The sequence below is a fragment of the Amphichorda felina genome, assembly GCF_050947745.1.
Source record: "Amphichorda felina strain 45539 chromosome Unknown scaffold_3, whole genome shotgun sequence".
Classification (NCBI taxonomy): Eukaryota; Fungi; Ascomycota; class Sordariomycetes; order Hypocreales; family Bionectriaceae; genus Amphichorda; species Amphichorda felina.
In genome coordinates this window covers 2,063,082-2,078,356 of record NW_028145047.1, presented here as the reverse complement: position 1 = coordinate 2,078,356, position 15,275 = coordinate 2,063,082, and the positions used below count along the sequence as shown (strand labels likewise).

Here is a 15,275-nt window from a genome sequence, read left to right as displayed (position 1 = left end):
GAGAGTGAGTCGAAGTGGACCGGGGTTCGCGGGATCCAGGGAACCGCGCCGTGATTGGATGTGCACGGGCCACTCCACGACAACACTGGACTGCAGTGAACTTGTACAACTGCCGAGGCCCCCAAGTCCCAACTGCATCATTCTCCATCATTCTTGCATCTCCCTTCACGTCTGGTGGGAGCCTGTCATGGGATAGACGGTACTTTGGTCACGAACATGTCACGTCGAAGCCGTGTCAGGGTCATCGAGAACCAAGTCGAGCGCCCGGCGACATTTATCAATTTATTTTGCCTTAGCTGCTATGGAGTACAACGCCCATGGCACTTCAGTCGATCAGATCCGTCGGCATCGAGTCGCCATTCTTATAGGCCGAGATGTACTTTGTGGTCCAGTCGAGGTACTTGCCCCCATTGGTGGTCTCCTGGTCGGGATCCTGCGGCTCGATATCCCGCGAGTACTCTGCAGCGGCACTGTTAGAACCTGGTTTCATCCGGCTTGGAATGCGACATCATGATGGGGCACTCACCAGAGTTATAGTTGTCGACAAACTGCGGGTTGCCCGCGGCATCGTCCGTCTGCCTCTGGGCCATCCACTCGTTCCACCACGTCAGCATCACCACCTTGGGGTGCACGTCAAACGCCCGCTGCCACTGCGACTGGAACGTCTTCCCGCCGTTTCGCGGTGTCGCCGACGCCGTGTTGGTCATGTAGTCGGACTGTTTGGCCACGCACACGCTGACCTGCTCGGCCACATCGCCGTTCATGCCCACGTTCTGCGGCGCGTCTTGCAGGAACGACCACTCCTGCTCGGCCAGGCTGCCCTGGAGCCCCCACATCTTGCGGAGCGTAAAGTCGGCCGCCAGCTCGTCCGGGAGCGTGTCGGTGGTGATGAGGAGAGGCTTGCCCTCGAACGTCACCCAGAAGTCGGCGTAGTCCTCGTGGGAGTAGTATCGGTCGCGCACGAAGCGGCCCACTGCTGCGGGATCGGCGTCCTCCGCTCCAGTCCTGACCCAGAAGACGACGTAGGGCCTAGAATCATGGTCAGCTCACGAGGGTTTGGGGGAAGCGTGTCGGGTTGACTTGCGTCTTCTCGCCGGCAGCCCTTCGGACGCTCATCTCGTCGAGAAGGTAGTCCGAGGGCTCGGTGAAGAGACCGGGCTCATATCCGTCGAATCCCTGTCAACCCATGCATTAGTAAAGCTCATTCTCAGCTCTGGAATGACGCCCGCGCACCACCAAGTTGGTCGCATCAATGACGATAAAGTCGATGCCCGCGTCGGATATCTGGCTGAAGTGTCGATCTAAGATGGCCCGATCACTCCCAGTATAGTAACCTCCGTCTGGGCGTCCCCAGAAATGCCACGCCCCCTGGCCGGAAAAATCGCCGTTGCCGTGCTGGATCTCTACAATGTCTGGGGGCGTATTAGTGCCGTCATATCCAAGGCTGTGCCAGACAGAGTAGCAGATGCCGACGGCATTGGATGATTCGTCGAGGTTGAACTGGGCTGACGCAGTGGTAGCCAGTGCCGCGAGAGCGGCAAGTGAAGATGCAAACATGTTACAAAGTGCTTCCGTGGCAGTTACTGGGAGGTTGTCTCTTTGAAACTCGGAGGGGGTGCCATGGCATCCTTATACTTTGTTGTCTAAGCCTCCTTGATGCATATAGTATGGCGGGAAGATTGGAAACTTGAAACCATCTTGGAGACGATCTTGGTTAGGAGCCCGAAGGTCTACTTCAGATGCCGATGTTGACCTTCTGAAAGGGGAGCTGCTGCATCTTGAGGGACTGCCCAATGGGGCAAGATCTGGGCGATTACTGAGTATTGCCACGGTTGATCCCGTTTCTCAGAAGTGCCGCCTTGCACGAAACATACGAAAACTTAGCCCATAAAATACATCATCACATTATGCCTTTGGTTGATGTATAAGTATGAACGATATTACGTACCGTCATTTATTGACTTTTAATTACTATGTGGTACGACGGCATCACGCTCAAGACGGCATCACTTTGTTTTTACCCCACACTCCGCCCAACCCACTCGGTTATACCTACCATATTAATTATGGGTATGGTAGTTTAGGTACTCTTTTGTGCCTGAGCTTACATGGAGTATTAGCCCAAGGCTGATGTTATGAGCTCACTGCAGTGGTCCTATTTGATGGCTTAATTACGTTGAAAGGCATGAATATGAGACCCAGTGCTCACCGAGCCCAGCCGCCGTGTAGTAGGTACTACCAGTACTTGCTATATGCGTTGGATGTCGTCGATACCTTAGGGTGCAGCAGCTTTGACATGGTGCGCCCATCAGTGACTGGGAATAGTAGCGGTATGAGAAGCTATCTGTATATTAGGCTTATCCTTGCGGTTACTTTCATTTTCATTTCATTCAGTTGTACTGTTAATCCTGGCTTGCCTGTCCTTAATCTTTCTTTGGATATCCTGCATGCTGGTATTAGTGCAATGTGGTGGCCCCTAGGGCCCTCTTGGTGGCGTTGTGATCTTGATAACTTCCCCCGCAGCCCCGCATTGAGGCTACCTTGGTACTACTTAGTAGCACTGTCTCGGACTCTCTTACCCTCCTTACTGTGCTATGTATCTGCTAGTATTCTGCGTTGGATATATTCGGTTATCAGAGGTGGCACCTGCTCTGCACCCTGGCAAGCCCAGGCGCCCGTTGCTGTTCTGCGATCATGTCAACCGCACCTGCTCTCTCTACCTGCCAGCCAACTTGATCCTTTCATCATCCTCCCGGGTGCAGATCTCTGGCTGTCCTCTGGTCCCCTCTTGCTGCTACCACTCTGAATAACTAAGGGAGCCTGCTTTTTATTTATTCTTATTGGCCGGGCTAAAGTAAACGCCTGTAGCTACCATGTTCCTTACAGAGTACCTGCACCATCGGCGAGATTGGTTCGTCCCTCCCGTCGCTACTCCGATGTCGGTGTTTTCCTCGGCAACCTCAGTAGCTGACCTTCTCTACTAGCCAAATCAAGCAGGATGAGCGAACTACACGTATCAGGGCTCTCACGTCCTACCACGCCCCCTTCAGCGTCCTAGATCGCGCAAACATCAACCGGCCTATTGAGGAGCTCGTCCAAGATGTCCACAAGGATCCTACCAAGGCCACTGACCTTCTCCACACTTACGGAAAGGTCGCCATCAAGGCTCACGAAAAGACCAACTGCGTTACTGAGGTCATGATCACCTCGGCTGAGAAGTGGGTCAAGGACGGTTCCATCAATCTCAAGGGTCCCCTCGCTGGTATCCCTGTTAGCTTGAAGGACACACTCGAAGTCGCCGGTTACGACACCACCATTGGTATTAGCAGGCTCACGGGCAACGCCCAGCCGACCGATGGACCCCACGTTAGGCTTCTCAAGGATGCCGGCGCTGTCCCCTATGTCAAGACTAACATCCCCATCACCCTTCTAAGTTTCGAGTCCCAGAACGACGTCTGGGGCCGCTGCACCAACCCCTACAACCCCAAGTACGTACCTGGTGGCTCGACCGGAGGAGAGGGCGCCCTGCTGGCTCTCGGTGGCAGGATTGGTGTTGGTAGCGACGTCGCTGGCAGTGTTCGATGCCCGGCGCACTTTTCTGGCATCTACTCACTCAAGTGCTCGACCGGACGATGGCCCAAGAGCGGCGCCGGCACGCCGATGCCGGGCAATGACGGCGTGCCCTCTGTGCTGAGTCCCATGACCCGGACTCTGAACGACCTCACCTACTTCACCCGTTCCGTCGTCCAGATGAAACCATGGAAATACGACTATACGTGCCATCCACTGGCGTGGCGCCCTGAAATGGAGCAGGAGTACGCCGAGAAGAAGAAGCTGAGAATCGGCATCCTCCGCACTGATGGCGTCGTCGACCCGAGCCCCGCTTGCAAGAGAGCCTTGGAGATGACGGAGACGGCCCTGCGCAGGGCCGGGCATGAGATTGTTGAGATTGATCCCCCGTCCCCATATGAGGGTCTGTGCCTAGCCTCAATTCTCTTGAACCACGACGGCGTCAAGACGGCCACGAAGCTGCTGCGATGGGGGGAGTGGAATGACCGTGGTGTCGCCCAGATGGTCTTCTACATGAACTTGGCCCGCCCGATCAAGTACCTCCACTACCTCTGGGTCAGGTACATCCGCCGGGATCCTATATGGGCCGGGCTCCTCAAGCAATGGCACCCCAAGTCTGCCTACCAGGTTTGGGGATTGAACGCTAGGAGGGAGGTGTACAGGCGAAGGTGGTTTGACTGGTGGGATAGCGTTGACGTGGACTTCCTCCTTGCGCCTCCCAATGCGACGCCGGCTGTGCCTCACAATGGCATGCACGATGCTGTCAGCAGCTGTGGCTACACCTTTTTATTCAACCTGGTAGATTTTCACATATCTGTATGGCGAATTATTCCGAGAATGCTAACACAGAGTAGCTCGACTATACCGCGGGCATCATCCCCGTCACACATGTCGACAAGGCCAAGGACCAGCTGCCCAGTGACTTCAACATCAAGAAGCTAAATGGGGTGGCGCAGGGCGCTTATAAGTTGTACGATGCCAACGAGATGCACGGGCTGCCTGTGGGTGTTCAGGTCATTGGGCGCAGGTTGGAGGAGGAGAAGGTCCTAGCTCTGATGAAGAGGGTCGAGGATGCTCTTGGGGATGACAAGTTCAAGTTGCTGGAGCTTGATTAATGTTCTGTGGTTACTTTATACCCTCGTTCTCTCGCTAGCATTGATAGTTGGAATTTGGCGAAATGGCCATCAATTGATCTGGATTCACGAACTTTTGCCGTGCCAAACTTTTCCGGACTCGGGGTCAGGATTCCATTGATTCTTTCGGGTAGGACAGCAAGCCACCGAATGTTGTTTGGGTTGCGTTGAAAATGCTGTTGTTTGAGTTTCGTTGGAGATGCTGCTGGTTGGGTTCCGTTTGGATATGCAACATCTCTTCCCTGTCCTCCGACTTCGGACTACCGAAGCTTACCATTGAAGAAGGTCGAGCGGCTATATAAGGTCTTGCAAATCCAGCAGAAGGTTACTCGAGCAAGATTGTTTGCAATTCTTTCCTCGCCCACATTTGAAGTCCTCGTACCTGTCCTAGGGAACCATCATGTCTACGCAAAAAGGGGGCAAAGATTACTGGGATTCCGGTGTAACCCAACCTCAACCCCCATGAGAAGGGTCTCGAAATAGACCTCTAACTTGGCTTCAGAAATACCAGCACTCGGCCTCGTATGTGCCCAAGCTTGCGGGCAAAGTTGTCGAGTGGCTCGACCTGCAGAAGGACGATGTCGTGCTAGACATTGGCTGCGGTGGTAAGCACTTTCAACTACTAGCACAGGTGCACGCTGATAGCCTCGCAGATGGAATCTTGGACCTCGAGTTCTCTAATGTCCTCGCCCAGGGGAGCGGCTCGGTCTACGGCATCGACAGCTCGGCGGCCATGATCAAGGCGGCCCAGGACCTCTGCAAGGACACGACCAACACTACTTTTGAAGGTGCGTCCACGGATAACTCGCTCTCCTTTACCTTGCTTACCTTTACCTTACCTTACCTTACCTTACCTTACCTTACCTTACCTTACCTTACCTTACCTTACCTTACCTTACCTTACCTTACCTTACCTTACCTTACCTTACCTTACCTTACCTTACCTTACCTTACCTTACCTTACCTTACCTTACCTTACCTTACCTTACCTTACCTTTGCCTTACCTTGCCTTACCTTGCCTTATGTACTACGAATACAGCTAACCATAAGACAGTCCTCGACGCAACCAGCATCCCCTCCAACCCAGCCCTGCAGCAGGCCTCCTTCACCAAGGCCTTCTCCAACGCGGCGCTGCACTGGGTGCTCCGCGACCCGGCCTCGCGCGCGCCTTTCTTCGCCACCGTGCACGCCGCGCTGAAGCCCGGCGGTACGCTGGCGCTCGAGATGGGCGGGCTGGGCAATGTGGCCGAGATGCGCACGGCGCTGCTGCTGGGGGTGTCGCGGCGCGTGGGGATCGCGCGGGCCGCGGCGGCCGAGCCGTGGTTCTTCCCGGACGAGGCGTGGCTGTCCGGGGCGCTACGCGAGGCGGGATTCCGCGTGGAGCGCGTCGAGAGGGACTGGAGGCCCACGACGGCCGATAAGGGCGGCGTGGAGGGCTGGGTGCGCATGTTTGGCAAGAGGGTGCTGGAGGTGGTGGAGGACGAGGCGGAGAGGGAGGAGGTGGTGAGGGAGGTGGCGGCGGTGCTGAAGGAGGTTTGCAGGATGCCTGGTGGTGGGGAGATGATTAGCTACGTGAGACTGCGGGCGCTGGCGACCAAGGTATAGGAGGGTGAAGAGGGTGGGGGAAGTTGTTTGATGGAGGATTGACTTCAACTAGGATGGAGGGAGAGAGAGTCGAGACCTCCTTCTAAATCAAAACCAGTTGTGACACTGATTGCTGGTCGGTTTGTTGATTGGACTTTGGAGACGGGCTACAAGCGTCAAAGGAGACACAAACCTCAATTCAAGTTGTTTTCGAAAAGAAGATCGTACATCCTCACATCTTCTCGTGCTTGATGAGTCAAAGCCACTGTCTGTGATCAAGTTACACGGTTGGAACCAGATTGTGTCCTGTCCACTGTCAGCTTCTCTCGGAAGTGCTGAGTAATCGAAATCGGCAGCAAACTGCCTCTGGGGCGTCGTGAATGTTGCCAACTTCACCTCACTACGTCCACTCACAAGTCACTCGCAGGCATCACTCGACACATCAGCGACAGCCACCAGCAACCTAACTATGAGCAACCCCACGTTTCCCTTCTCGAAGGTGCCACTCGGGGTCAGCGCTGACTCGCCGAGCACCCCTTCCCGGGCAGACAGCAAGGACACCAATATCATGCGACGGCTCACCTTGGTCTTGATTCCTCATTTTTGACCACCTACGACTCAGTGATCCAAGGTGCCATCATGTCTGAACACGATCTCTTGGTGTTTTCTTACGTCCACCTGGCCAACTTTCCTCGCGCAAATGAGGCCCTCCACACTCTCCGAAAGATCGCTTCGCTGGTGAAGCCCATCATGAGAGCTCGGGGGTGGAAGGTTGGGGAGCTTGCTGAGTTTTATCCCAACCAGGCCAATCTTTTAGGTACGTTGTGCTCTGCTACCACGCCTCTACGTCCAGGTTGCTTACCGTAGATAGGTCTCAACGTGGATATGGGCAGGAAGATATGTCTCCGCCTGCGATACCCTGGTGACCGTAATCAGTTCATGCCCATGGACGACGTGATCGACACCATGCTGCATGAGCTCTGCCACAATGTCCATGGCCCACACAACGCCGCGTTCCATTCTCTATGGGATCAGCTCAGAGACGAGCAGCAAGGACTCCTCATGAAGGGCTATACGGGCGAGGGGTTCCTTTCCGAGGGTAGACGGTTGGGGGGCACCAGAATGCCGCCCCTGGAGGCTCGTCGACTGGCTCGTGAAGCTGCCGACAAGCGCCAGCGCGGGCCGACAGGGACGGGCCCTGGCCGGCGACTGGGCGGCGCAGCCCCGCGACCGGGCGAAGACATCAGGCGCGTCATCATGAATGCTGTCGAGCGCAGAAATGAGACTCTCAAGGGTTGCGCGACTGAGAAGCTTAGTGAGACTCAGATCCGCGACCTTGCGGACACGGCCACTAGGAACGGCTTCCGAACGCAGGCGGAGGAGGATGAGGCGAACGAGGTAGCTATTGCCCAGGCCATGTGGGAGCTGGTTCAAGAGGATGAGAAGGCCAAGCATGGGAGCGGGTACAGCCGTCCCTCAGCGGATAATCCGACCGGGAGCGGAGGCGGTTCGGTCATACCTACTTCGGCGGGCCCAAGCACGAGTAGCAGTATCGGTAAACTCCAGAGTGCGCCCGTCGCGGTAGCCCCGGGGCCTGGTGGCGGTGCATGGGTTTGCGGGACATGCACGCTGCACAACCCGTCCAACTTTCTCTGCTGTGATGCTTGTGGAGCTGAGCGGCCGCACAGTGGCTCGCGCAAGGCGGCGCAGCCAGCAAGACCAAGATCCACGGGAACCAGTCAACCAGAGACGATAGATCTTACATCAAGCCCGCCGCGGAAACGGGAAGGGAAGCGACGTCGGATGGAAGATGCTAGCCAGCGGCCAGGGCCGGCGGTTTCAGAACCGCCCCAGGCACCCCAGACCTGGCAGTGTAGCTTCTGCGGGAAGGAGATGGAGAAGAAGTGGTGGACATGTTCGATGTGCGGACGGATGAAGGATAGCTCGCGGTGAAGCGTGGCGGGAGTGATCCTGCCGGGTTGGTAGGGATGCCATGTCAGAGTACCTGCAGGCATGTGATATGCGAGAAGCTGAAGTACATGGCACGGTGTACTTAAGGCGGACAATAATATCGAAGCCATAGACGATAGCGTACTGGTTTACACTGCCGCGTGTGCATTGTTGCGTGGTATCGTGACTCAATAGCGCTGCAAGTCTGCATCCACGCGCGTACCGCTAGGGCTCATGGGCAGGATGCGGCCGGGTGGAGGAAGCCATCGTCATTGTGGTCCAGCCAGCCCAAGAGAGGAGGATGGTGGGGCTTATGTCAGCATGACGTTGCAAGGTAGGACCAGATCTGGGTCTCCTGGAGAGGATCGACGGGAAGGAGTGGGGAACTCTTTGGAATGGGCCGGGGTGAGATGGTGAGGCTCTTGGCGTGGCAACCAAGGCAGGGAGTCCCAAATGGATTTCGCACACTGGTACGGAGTAAGAGGTGGTGAGCCTGCGAAACTGCTCTCACCAGATAGAACCTGGAGGAGAGACGACGAGATGCAGCTGTGGAAAGATGGATCGTCCTTGGGGCCAACAGGGCTTGAGCGGCGCAGCGCCTGGCAGCTCTCGGCTTCCCAGGCGGCCGGGCTGACCCCTGGGGCCATGGAAGACAAGGGTGGAAATGATCGGCCTGGGCTGTGGTCTGGAACGCGGGAGTCGCTCTTCGAAATCCGTAGCCCGTCCCGTACCTGGCGATAGTGCAGCCTCCCGTCGCAAAAATAAATCTATTAGGAATTATTAATAATTAGGAATCAGCGTTTCGTCTGCGGGGCTAGATTTGTTACAAAGATGAAATGAGGGGATAGCAGAAAGCCATGCCTTTTTGACCATGGATGAACCGAGTTCAAGGTTGAAGAAGAAGGGAGGCAAGACAAAAGCAACGAGGGAGATGGTGTGTCTTGACTTTTGCCCTGCTTCCCAGGTGTCTTTTCTTTTAGCGTGTGTTAGTGGTCTCCAGCTGGGGCGGTTCACCGCGCCACAATTTTTTACGATGGAGGCGTCCAGTTGGTGCCGCTACTAGTAACGTTCTGGCCCAGGGTTAATCTCGTGGTTGTATCCGTACTCGTAGTTGTATTATTATTGTTGTAATCCAGATTGGACTCCCCATGCCCGGGGCGCCTGCGCGACTATTACATAGTACCACAGGACCAACGACGTAATACTGGTAGTGGTGTGCTGCATTGGGGCAGTCTCGGTAGACGGCGCTGGACCCTGATTGCCTGCTTTAGCCTGCCTGCCTGCCGGTGATCTGCTGGTATTTTAGTGCACATCCGGAAATGCAGCAACCCAGTGTCACGGTCACCTGCAGCGCGCCAGAGCCAGTGGCAGATAAGTGGCAGATAAGTGGCAGACAAGTGGCAGACAAGTGGCAGACAAGTGGCAGACAAGTGGCAGACAAGTGGCAGAGCCTGTGGCAGCCCAGTGGCCCGTCTGCCCTCCCCCAGCGGGGCCCAATTGCGTCGTCTGGGCTTCCTTCCGGCCTTCAGCTTGTGCAGCTCCCTCTGCTGGGGCGTCTTCGCTGTCTCGGTCCCCCCGTCCTCTATCCTCTACACGTCTTTCCACTCCTCCATCCTCCTCCCACCCATACGAGTACGAGTAGTATTGCTCTGTCCAGCACCCCTCCCCTCTCAATTCCTTTGGGCGTCGACGGCGGGCAGAGTTTGGGCGGCGTTGCTCACCACCATAGCACCTGGGCAGCCATCGCATCGCCGGCTGCGCTGCTGCTACTTGCTGCATGTAGTACTCGTAGCAGTACCCAACGCCGCATCGCCCCCCCCTTCGAGTGTTAGCTCCCCCAAATTCTTGTATCCTTTTTCAGGGTCCTAATTCTCCCCGATTCAGGCTGCGACGTGCCAACCTCGATGCGTCTATCGCCAGCCCAAGATTACTGTTGACATCTCGGCCCTTACCCGGTATACAGCTTCGACTCCCGACCGATACCCCGACCGAGACAAATAGCGTCGTCATCCATCAACAGCTTCATCCGAACGCCTAGTACTCGTACCACCGCCCTCCCCCACATCATCTCGTGTACTTGGGTGACAATAACCACACCCGCCGCCTTGGTCTTGCTTTGGCACTCCTTTGCCAGCTTTATTCTCTTGGGCTTTAAATTCCACACGGATTGGCGCCTCGTACAGCGGTACTCCAACATTACCCAATCGAACATAACCCTCTTGGAACCAGCGCATGGTGACCCCCCGACCGATCCAACCGAAGCGCGATCCAAGTGGCAATGGTCATGTCATGCCCGCAGCGTGCTACTCCATCTATTGCTGGAGATAACGACTTGAGGCTGTCCTCCTTCACTTCGAGCGTTGCATCGCGTTACGGTATCTGACAGATCTGTCCATCACCGCCATCATCACTCATTCATCTTCCCGCCCGCCTCTGCTTCCTCATGACGAGCGAACCACGACATGATACCTCCTGAAGTGACTCGTGATCCTAGCGATACCCGCGCTTCTGGGCCTGTCTCCGCCACACAAGATGCTCCGTTTCTCAGTATGGACGCCCCGGAAGTTCGTCCTGCCCCCTATTCCATCCAGCCAACAGTGACGACAACGGACGCGGTAACGGTTGGCGACATAGACAAACCGGGGCGTAGCTCCCGTGGCACCGGGGCCCGTCCTCTTGACGGGGCTAGATTCCTGAGAGACCCTGCGATTTTAGATGGCCACTCCCGCTCGTCTTCGCAGAGCCCTTTCCGACTTGCAATCCCCGCGATATCCCCCGGCCAGCTAGCATTCTCCACCTTGCAGTATCTACCAGTGCCGACACTAGTTTTGAACAGTCTCAAAACAGTCGTTCTCGCAAATGAAGCCGTAGGCCGCATGCTGGACATCGTCCAAAATGACGTGGACGAGTTGGATGCTTCGACAACTCTAGAGCGATTACGGGGCCAGACCTTGTCGCAAATTGGAATCGATATGCTGCAGGACGGGCAGCCGGTGTGGGTGACTTGGGAGACCTTCCTAGATAGGGTTGTATCCGAGACGGGCATTCGTGTGCCTGCGGGTGGACAGCAACAGGCATTCGGCGCCGACGATACTCCCACAGTCGACTCCGTGCCCCCAGCTGAACGCAGGAGCTCTGTAGGGCGCTCAACACAGGACACCGTCGTCGAGGTCGTCGTCTCCCACCACGATATTGGGAAAACGGCAAGCCGCTATAGGCCCAAAGAGTCGGAGCACCAGGTTTTCGCCAAGATGATCATCACTGTCTGGGAACTTGAGGACAAGCAGGCCTACTTCACGTTGACGTTTACGAGCACCCAATCCACCCCTTCCTCGTTTGCTGCGGGCAAGAAGTCAGTTGCCAGGCCCAGCATACTCGAGGCGGCCGATAGGAAGACTATCCCGAGTCCATCGGTCATTTACTCAAACCCGCCATCTGTCGCCTCGAGTCGAGACTCCAGCTCTCCTTCAATTTACAGCCCAGCCGCCATCAGTTTGTCCTCTAGCCCTTTCCCGCCGCTGGGTCCCCCCTCCATTGCCTCTCGGTTGAGCGCACCCTCGCAGCTACAGAAGATGATGCGGATGAAAGATGCGCTACTGGACAACACCCAGATGCCTATCCTTGCGATGTGGAAGGATGGAAGTGTGGCATATCCCAACAAGGCAGCCCGCCGCTTGTTCTACAAGTATACTGGCATTGATTCGTCCCTGAATGGTTCCGACCTTCTGGGCAACTGGGAAATCTGGAATGAGGATTTTACTGAACTTTTGGATGTCAGCCAGTACCCGATCTCTATTCTCTTAAGAACCGAAACCCCATTTCCGAGCATTCGCATTGGAATGTACGATGATCGGGGGGAAAAGGTAGTATATGACATGCTGGGCGAGGCTGTTCGCGACGAGACCACAGGTGAATTCCTGGGAGGCGTTGTTACCGGTCGAGACGTCACATCCATGACAAGGCAGATTACCGAGATCAAGGAGAGGGACGAAGAGCGGTTCAGACTGATCTGTGACTCGATGCCACAGTTTGTGTGGACAGCGACACCAGACGGCCTGCACGACTTTTTCAACACGAGATGGTATAGTTACACCGGGTTGAAGCCTGAACAGTGTCTTGGCTTGGGCTGGCAGATCTGCTTCCATCCCGATGACATGTTCGAGAGCTATTCGCGGTGGCAGCATTGCCTGAGAACTGGGGAACCATATATGACGGAATACCGCTGCCGTAGCAAGGACGGCGAGTGGAGATGGTTCCTCGGCCGGGCGCTAGCCCTGCGGAATAGGGAAACCGGTAAGATTGACAAGTGGTTTGGTAGGTCGACTTGGAAGACTTGTACGAATGGGCCTCCTGATGCTAATCTGAATAACAGGTACCTGCACCGACGTCCACGAGACCATGGAGACGAAACTCAACGCAAAGCGAACTCGCCAGCAATTACTCAGTGTCATTGCGCACGCCCATGTGACCATCTTCACCACCGACGTGAACCGAAAAGTCACCATGCTGGAGGGCGCTTTGATCTGGGACTCGAGCAGAGATGAGAACCAAGAGGATGGCCGGTGGTTCATTGGTGAGAATGTGTATACAGTGTTCAACCGCCTCACGGAACATTTAGCCGAGGGCGAGCAACCTCACTTCCTGCAGCCGATTGAGGACTGTTTGGACGGCAAAATTGCTGAGGATGTTGTAGCCGAGGAGCACCAATTCAGTATGTGGTATCCTTCGAATTTCAGTGGAAAAAACCCGGCTGACAAGGCTCAGATGATCGTTGGTACCGCACTCGTTTCTTGCCTACCCACGGAAACTTAGCCCGCGTGGGGAAGCACACTGGCAAAGCTTGCATCGAGGGGGTCATTGGCGTGATTATGGATGTCACCGAGCTGCGTCACCAAAAACAGGAGGCCGAAGTGCGGCTAAGAGAGAAGCGCAAAGCTGTCGCAAACGAAGCGGCCGCTAAGGAGGCAACGAGACTGAAGAGTCAGTTTCTGGCCAACATGTCGCACGAAATCCGCACTCCCATCACTGGCGTTCTCGGGATGGCGGAGCTGCTCGGGGGGATGGTCCTTGATGCCGAACAGAGGGAGTACGTTGAAAATATATACAGCTCCGCCACCTCCCTCCTCACCGTCATTAACGATATCCTTGACTTCTCCAAGGTAGAGTCCGGGCGCCTGGATATTGAAGAAGTCCAGTTCTCTTTGTCGCTGATTGTGAAGGAGGTGGTGAGAATGCTCCAGTTTGCTGTCGAGAAGAAAAATCTTGACTTCCAATCGGACATTGGGGACGATATCGAAAACGACATGGTGGTGATTGGTGATCCTGGGAGAGTCCGGCAGATCATCACAAATCTCCTGACAAACAGCATCAAGTTCACCAATCAAGGATACGTTCGGTTCTCAGTGTCAAAGGAGAAGGAGACAGCCGATTCCGTCGAGATCAAGTTTGTAGTGGAGGATACGGGAATTGGGATCCAGGAGGAGGTGCGCAAGAAGCTCTTCCAGCCGTTTAGTCAGGGAGATGCCTCCACAGCCAGGCGGTTCGGAGGGACTGGTCTGGGCCTGACCATCTGCAAGAACCTCCTGGAGCTGATGCATGGTCGGATCAACCTGGATTCGCGTGTTGGCAACGGTACCACGGCGAGGTTTTGGATACCCTTCAACAAAGTTCACGGCCATCGGGAGCCACAGCTGGCCCAAGCAGCTCCCATTCCAGATCGGCTGCAATCGCAGCTGAGTCTTTCTTGCAACAGTTCCGAGTACGACCACATCTCGGGGAACTCGACCACATCCGAGGGCGGCCAACATCCCGCTCAGATTCCTCGTCGAGCGTCCTCAGCGTGGACTACCCCTTGTATCGAACAAGACCTGTCTCGGGCCGAACGTGCCAAGATGCACATCTTGGTGGTTGAAGACAAGTAAGTAATGATGACGCCGGGTGATGAGCTGGAAAGAGGCTGCGACTAACCACTCACAAGTCCTGTGAATCAAAAGATAGCCACCAAGACGATTGGGAAGCTCGGGTTTCAAGTTAATGCTGCCTGGAATGGCAAAGAGGCGCTGGAATACCTGGTTGGTTCGTCCGAAGGCAAAAATCCCAAGCCAGACATGATTTTGATGGATGTGCAAATGCCCGTCATCGACGGGTACAAGACGACACACCTAATGCGGCACCATCTTCCCTACAAATCGCTGGTGCAGGACGTGCCGATCGTGGCCATGACAGCATCGGCGATCCAGGGAGATCGTGAAAAGTGCACAAAGGCGGGCATGGACGACTACCTCTCCAAACCGGTGACCATGACGATACTGGAGAGGATGCTCATTCGGTGGTGCACCTCAAGGCGGCGGGTGCGCCCTTCACCGGCCCCCTCGGACTGCTCCGAGGAGAGCGAGAATTGCAAGCATGCCCATATTCCCCACGTGGGGCTGGAAGGCAATGAGCCCCTCGTCGGCGATGACGCGGCGACGCCGCGTCCGCTGCCGAATTCCGGTAACCAGGAAGAGCCATGGCTATTCGACGCACCAGCTGGGCCTGACATGACGCCACAGGTCAGGCGGCCGGAAGGGGAGAAGGAGTGGACAAGCAGGCTCCAGGAGTCGAAGCTCATCGATGCCGCTGGTGGACTGAGCACCCTGAGGACTACCAGCTACCAGCACGAGCAGCACTCGGCCAGGGAGGCCCTAACGGAAGAGAACATGAACAAGTTGAAGAGCGAAAATCAGCGATCATAGGGAAGCTAGGCACGGGCTCGACCCCAGGGGGAGGTGGCTTTGGCCACTAAGAGAGTTACGCGATTACGAAGAAGTGAGACACGATGTATTTTTTCTTTCTTTCTCAAGTTGGCCACACATATTGATATCATATGGGGGTTTTTGAAGGGAAGAACCAACGGTGGCGGATATCCGGGACCCTTTGCAATAGCATCAGCCAATGCTGACAGTGGGAGTGAAGGTTCGTGTGTGGTTTTTGGCGGCCTTCTTCTACTTGGATAACGGGACATGGGTGGCGAAAATTCACTAGAAAAAGCAACATAT

General features: G+C 55.6%; 5 protein-coding genes across 5 annotated transcripts; 4 read left to right on the top strand and 1 right to left on the bottom strand.

The window, feature by feature from the left end:
* Nucleotides 1–325: 325 nt before the first annotated feature.
* Nucleotides 326–1,557, bottom strand: ACO1O0_003350 (uncharacterized protein; the record flags this gene model as incomplete). Its single annotated transcript, XM_083192804.1, has 4 exons — nucleotides 326–459; nucleotides 527–992; nucleotides 1,051–1,176; nucleotides 1,234–1,557. 4 exons carry the CDS (start codon nucleotides 1,555–1,557, stop codon nucleotides 326–328), a joined length of 1,050 nt encoding a protein of 349 aa, XP_083051861.1.
* Nucleotides 1,558–2,873: 1,316 nt separating this feature from the next.
* On the top strand, nucleotides 2,874–4,685 carry ACO1O0_003349 (amidase signature domain-containing protein; the record flags this gene model as incomplete). Its single annotated transcript, XM_083192803.1, has 3 exons — nucleotides 2,874–2,911; nucleotides 2,985–4,368; nucleotides 4,425–4,685. The coding sequence occupies 3 exons, from the start codon at nucleotides 2,874–2,876 to the stop codon at nucleotides 4,683–4,685; spliced, it is 1,683 nt and encodes a 560-aa protein (XP_083051860.1).
* Nucleotides 4,686–5,103: 418 nt separating this feature from the next.
* Nucleotides 5,104–6,309, top strand: ACO1O0_003348 (S-adenosyl-L-methionine-dependent methyltransferase; the record flags this gene model as incomplete). The annotated part of the gene is made up of 3 exons (XM_083192802.1): nucleotides 5,104–5,145; nucleotides 5,206–5,491; nucleotides 5,759–6,309. 3 exons carry the CDS (start codon nucleotides 5,104–5,106, stop codon nucleotides 6,307–6,309), a joined length of 879 nt encoding a protein of 292 aa, XP_083051859.1.
* Nucleotides 6,310–6,927: 618 nt separating this feature from the next.
* On the top strand, nucleotides 6,928–8,105 carry ACO1O0_003347 (WLM domain-containing protein; the record flags this gene model as incomplete). The annotated part of the gene is made up of 3 exons (XM_083192801.1): nucleotides 6,928–7,105; nucleotides 7,160–7,759; nucleotides 7,990–8,105. The coding sequence occupies 3 exons, from the start codon at nucleotides 6,928–6,930 to the stop codon at nucleotides 8,103–8,105; spliced, it is 894 nt and encodes a 297-aa protein (XP_083051858.1).
* Nucleotides 8,106–10,787: 2,682 nt separating this feature from the next.
* Nucleotides 10,788–14,972, top strand: ACO1O0_003346 (uncharacterized protein; the record flags this gene model as incomplete). Its single annotated transcript, XM_083192800.1, has 4 exons — nucleotides 10,788–12,552; nucleotides 12,611–12,949; nucleotides 13,051–14,155; nucleotides 14,216–14,972. 4 exons carry the CDS (start codon nucleotides 10,788–10,790, stop codon nucleotides 14,970–14,972), a joined length of 3,966 nt encoding a protein of 1,321 aa, XP_083051857.1.
* Nucleotides 14,973–15,275: the final 303 nt, after the last annotated feature.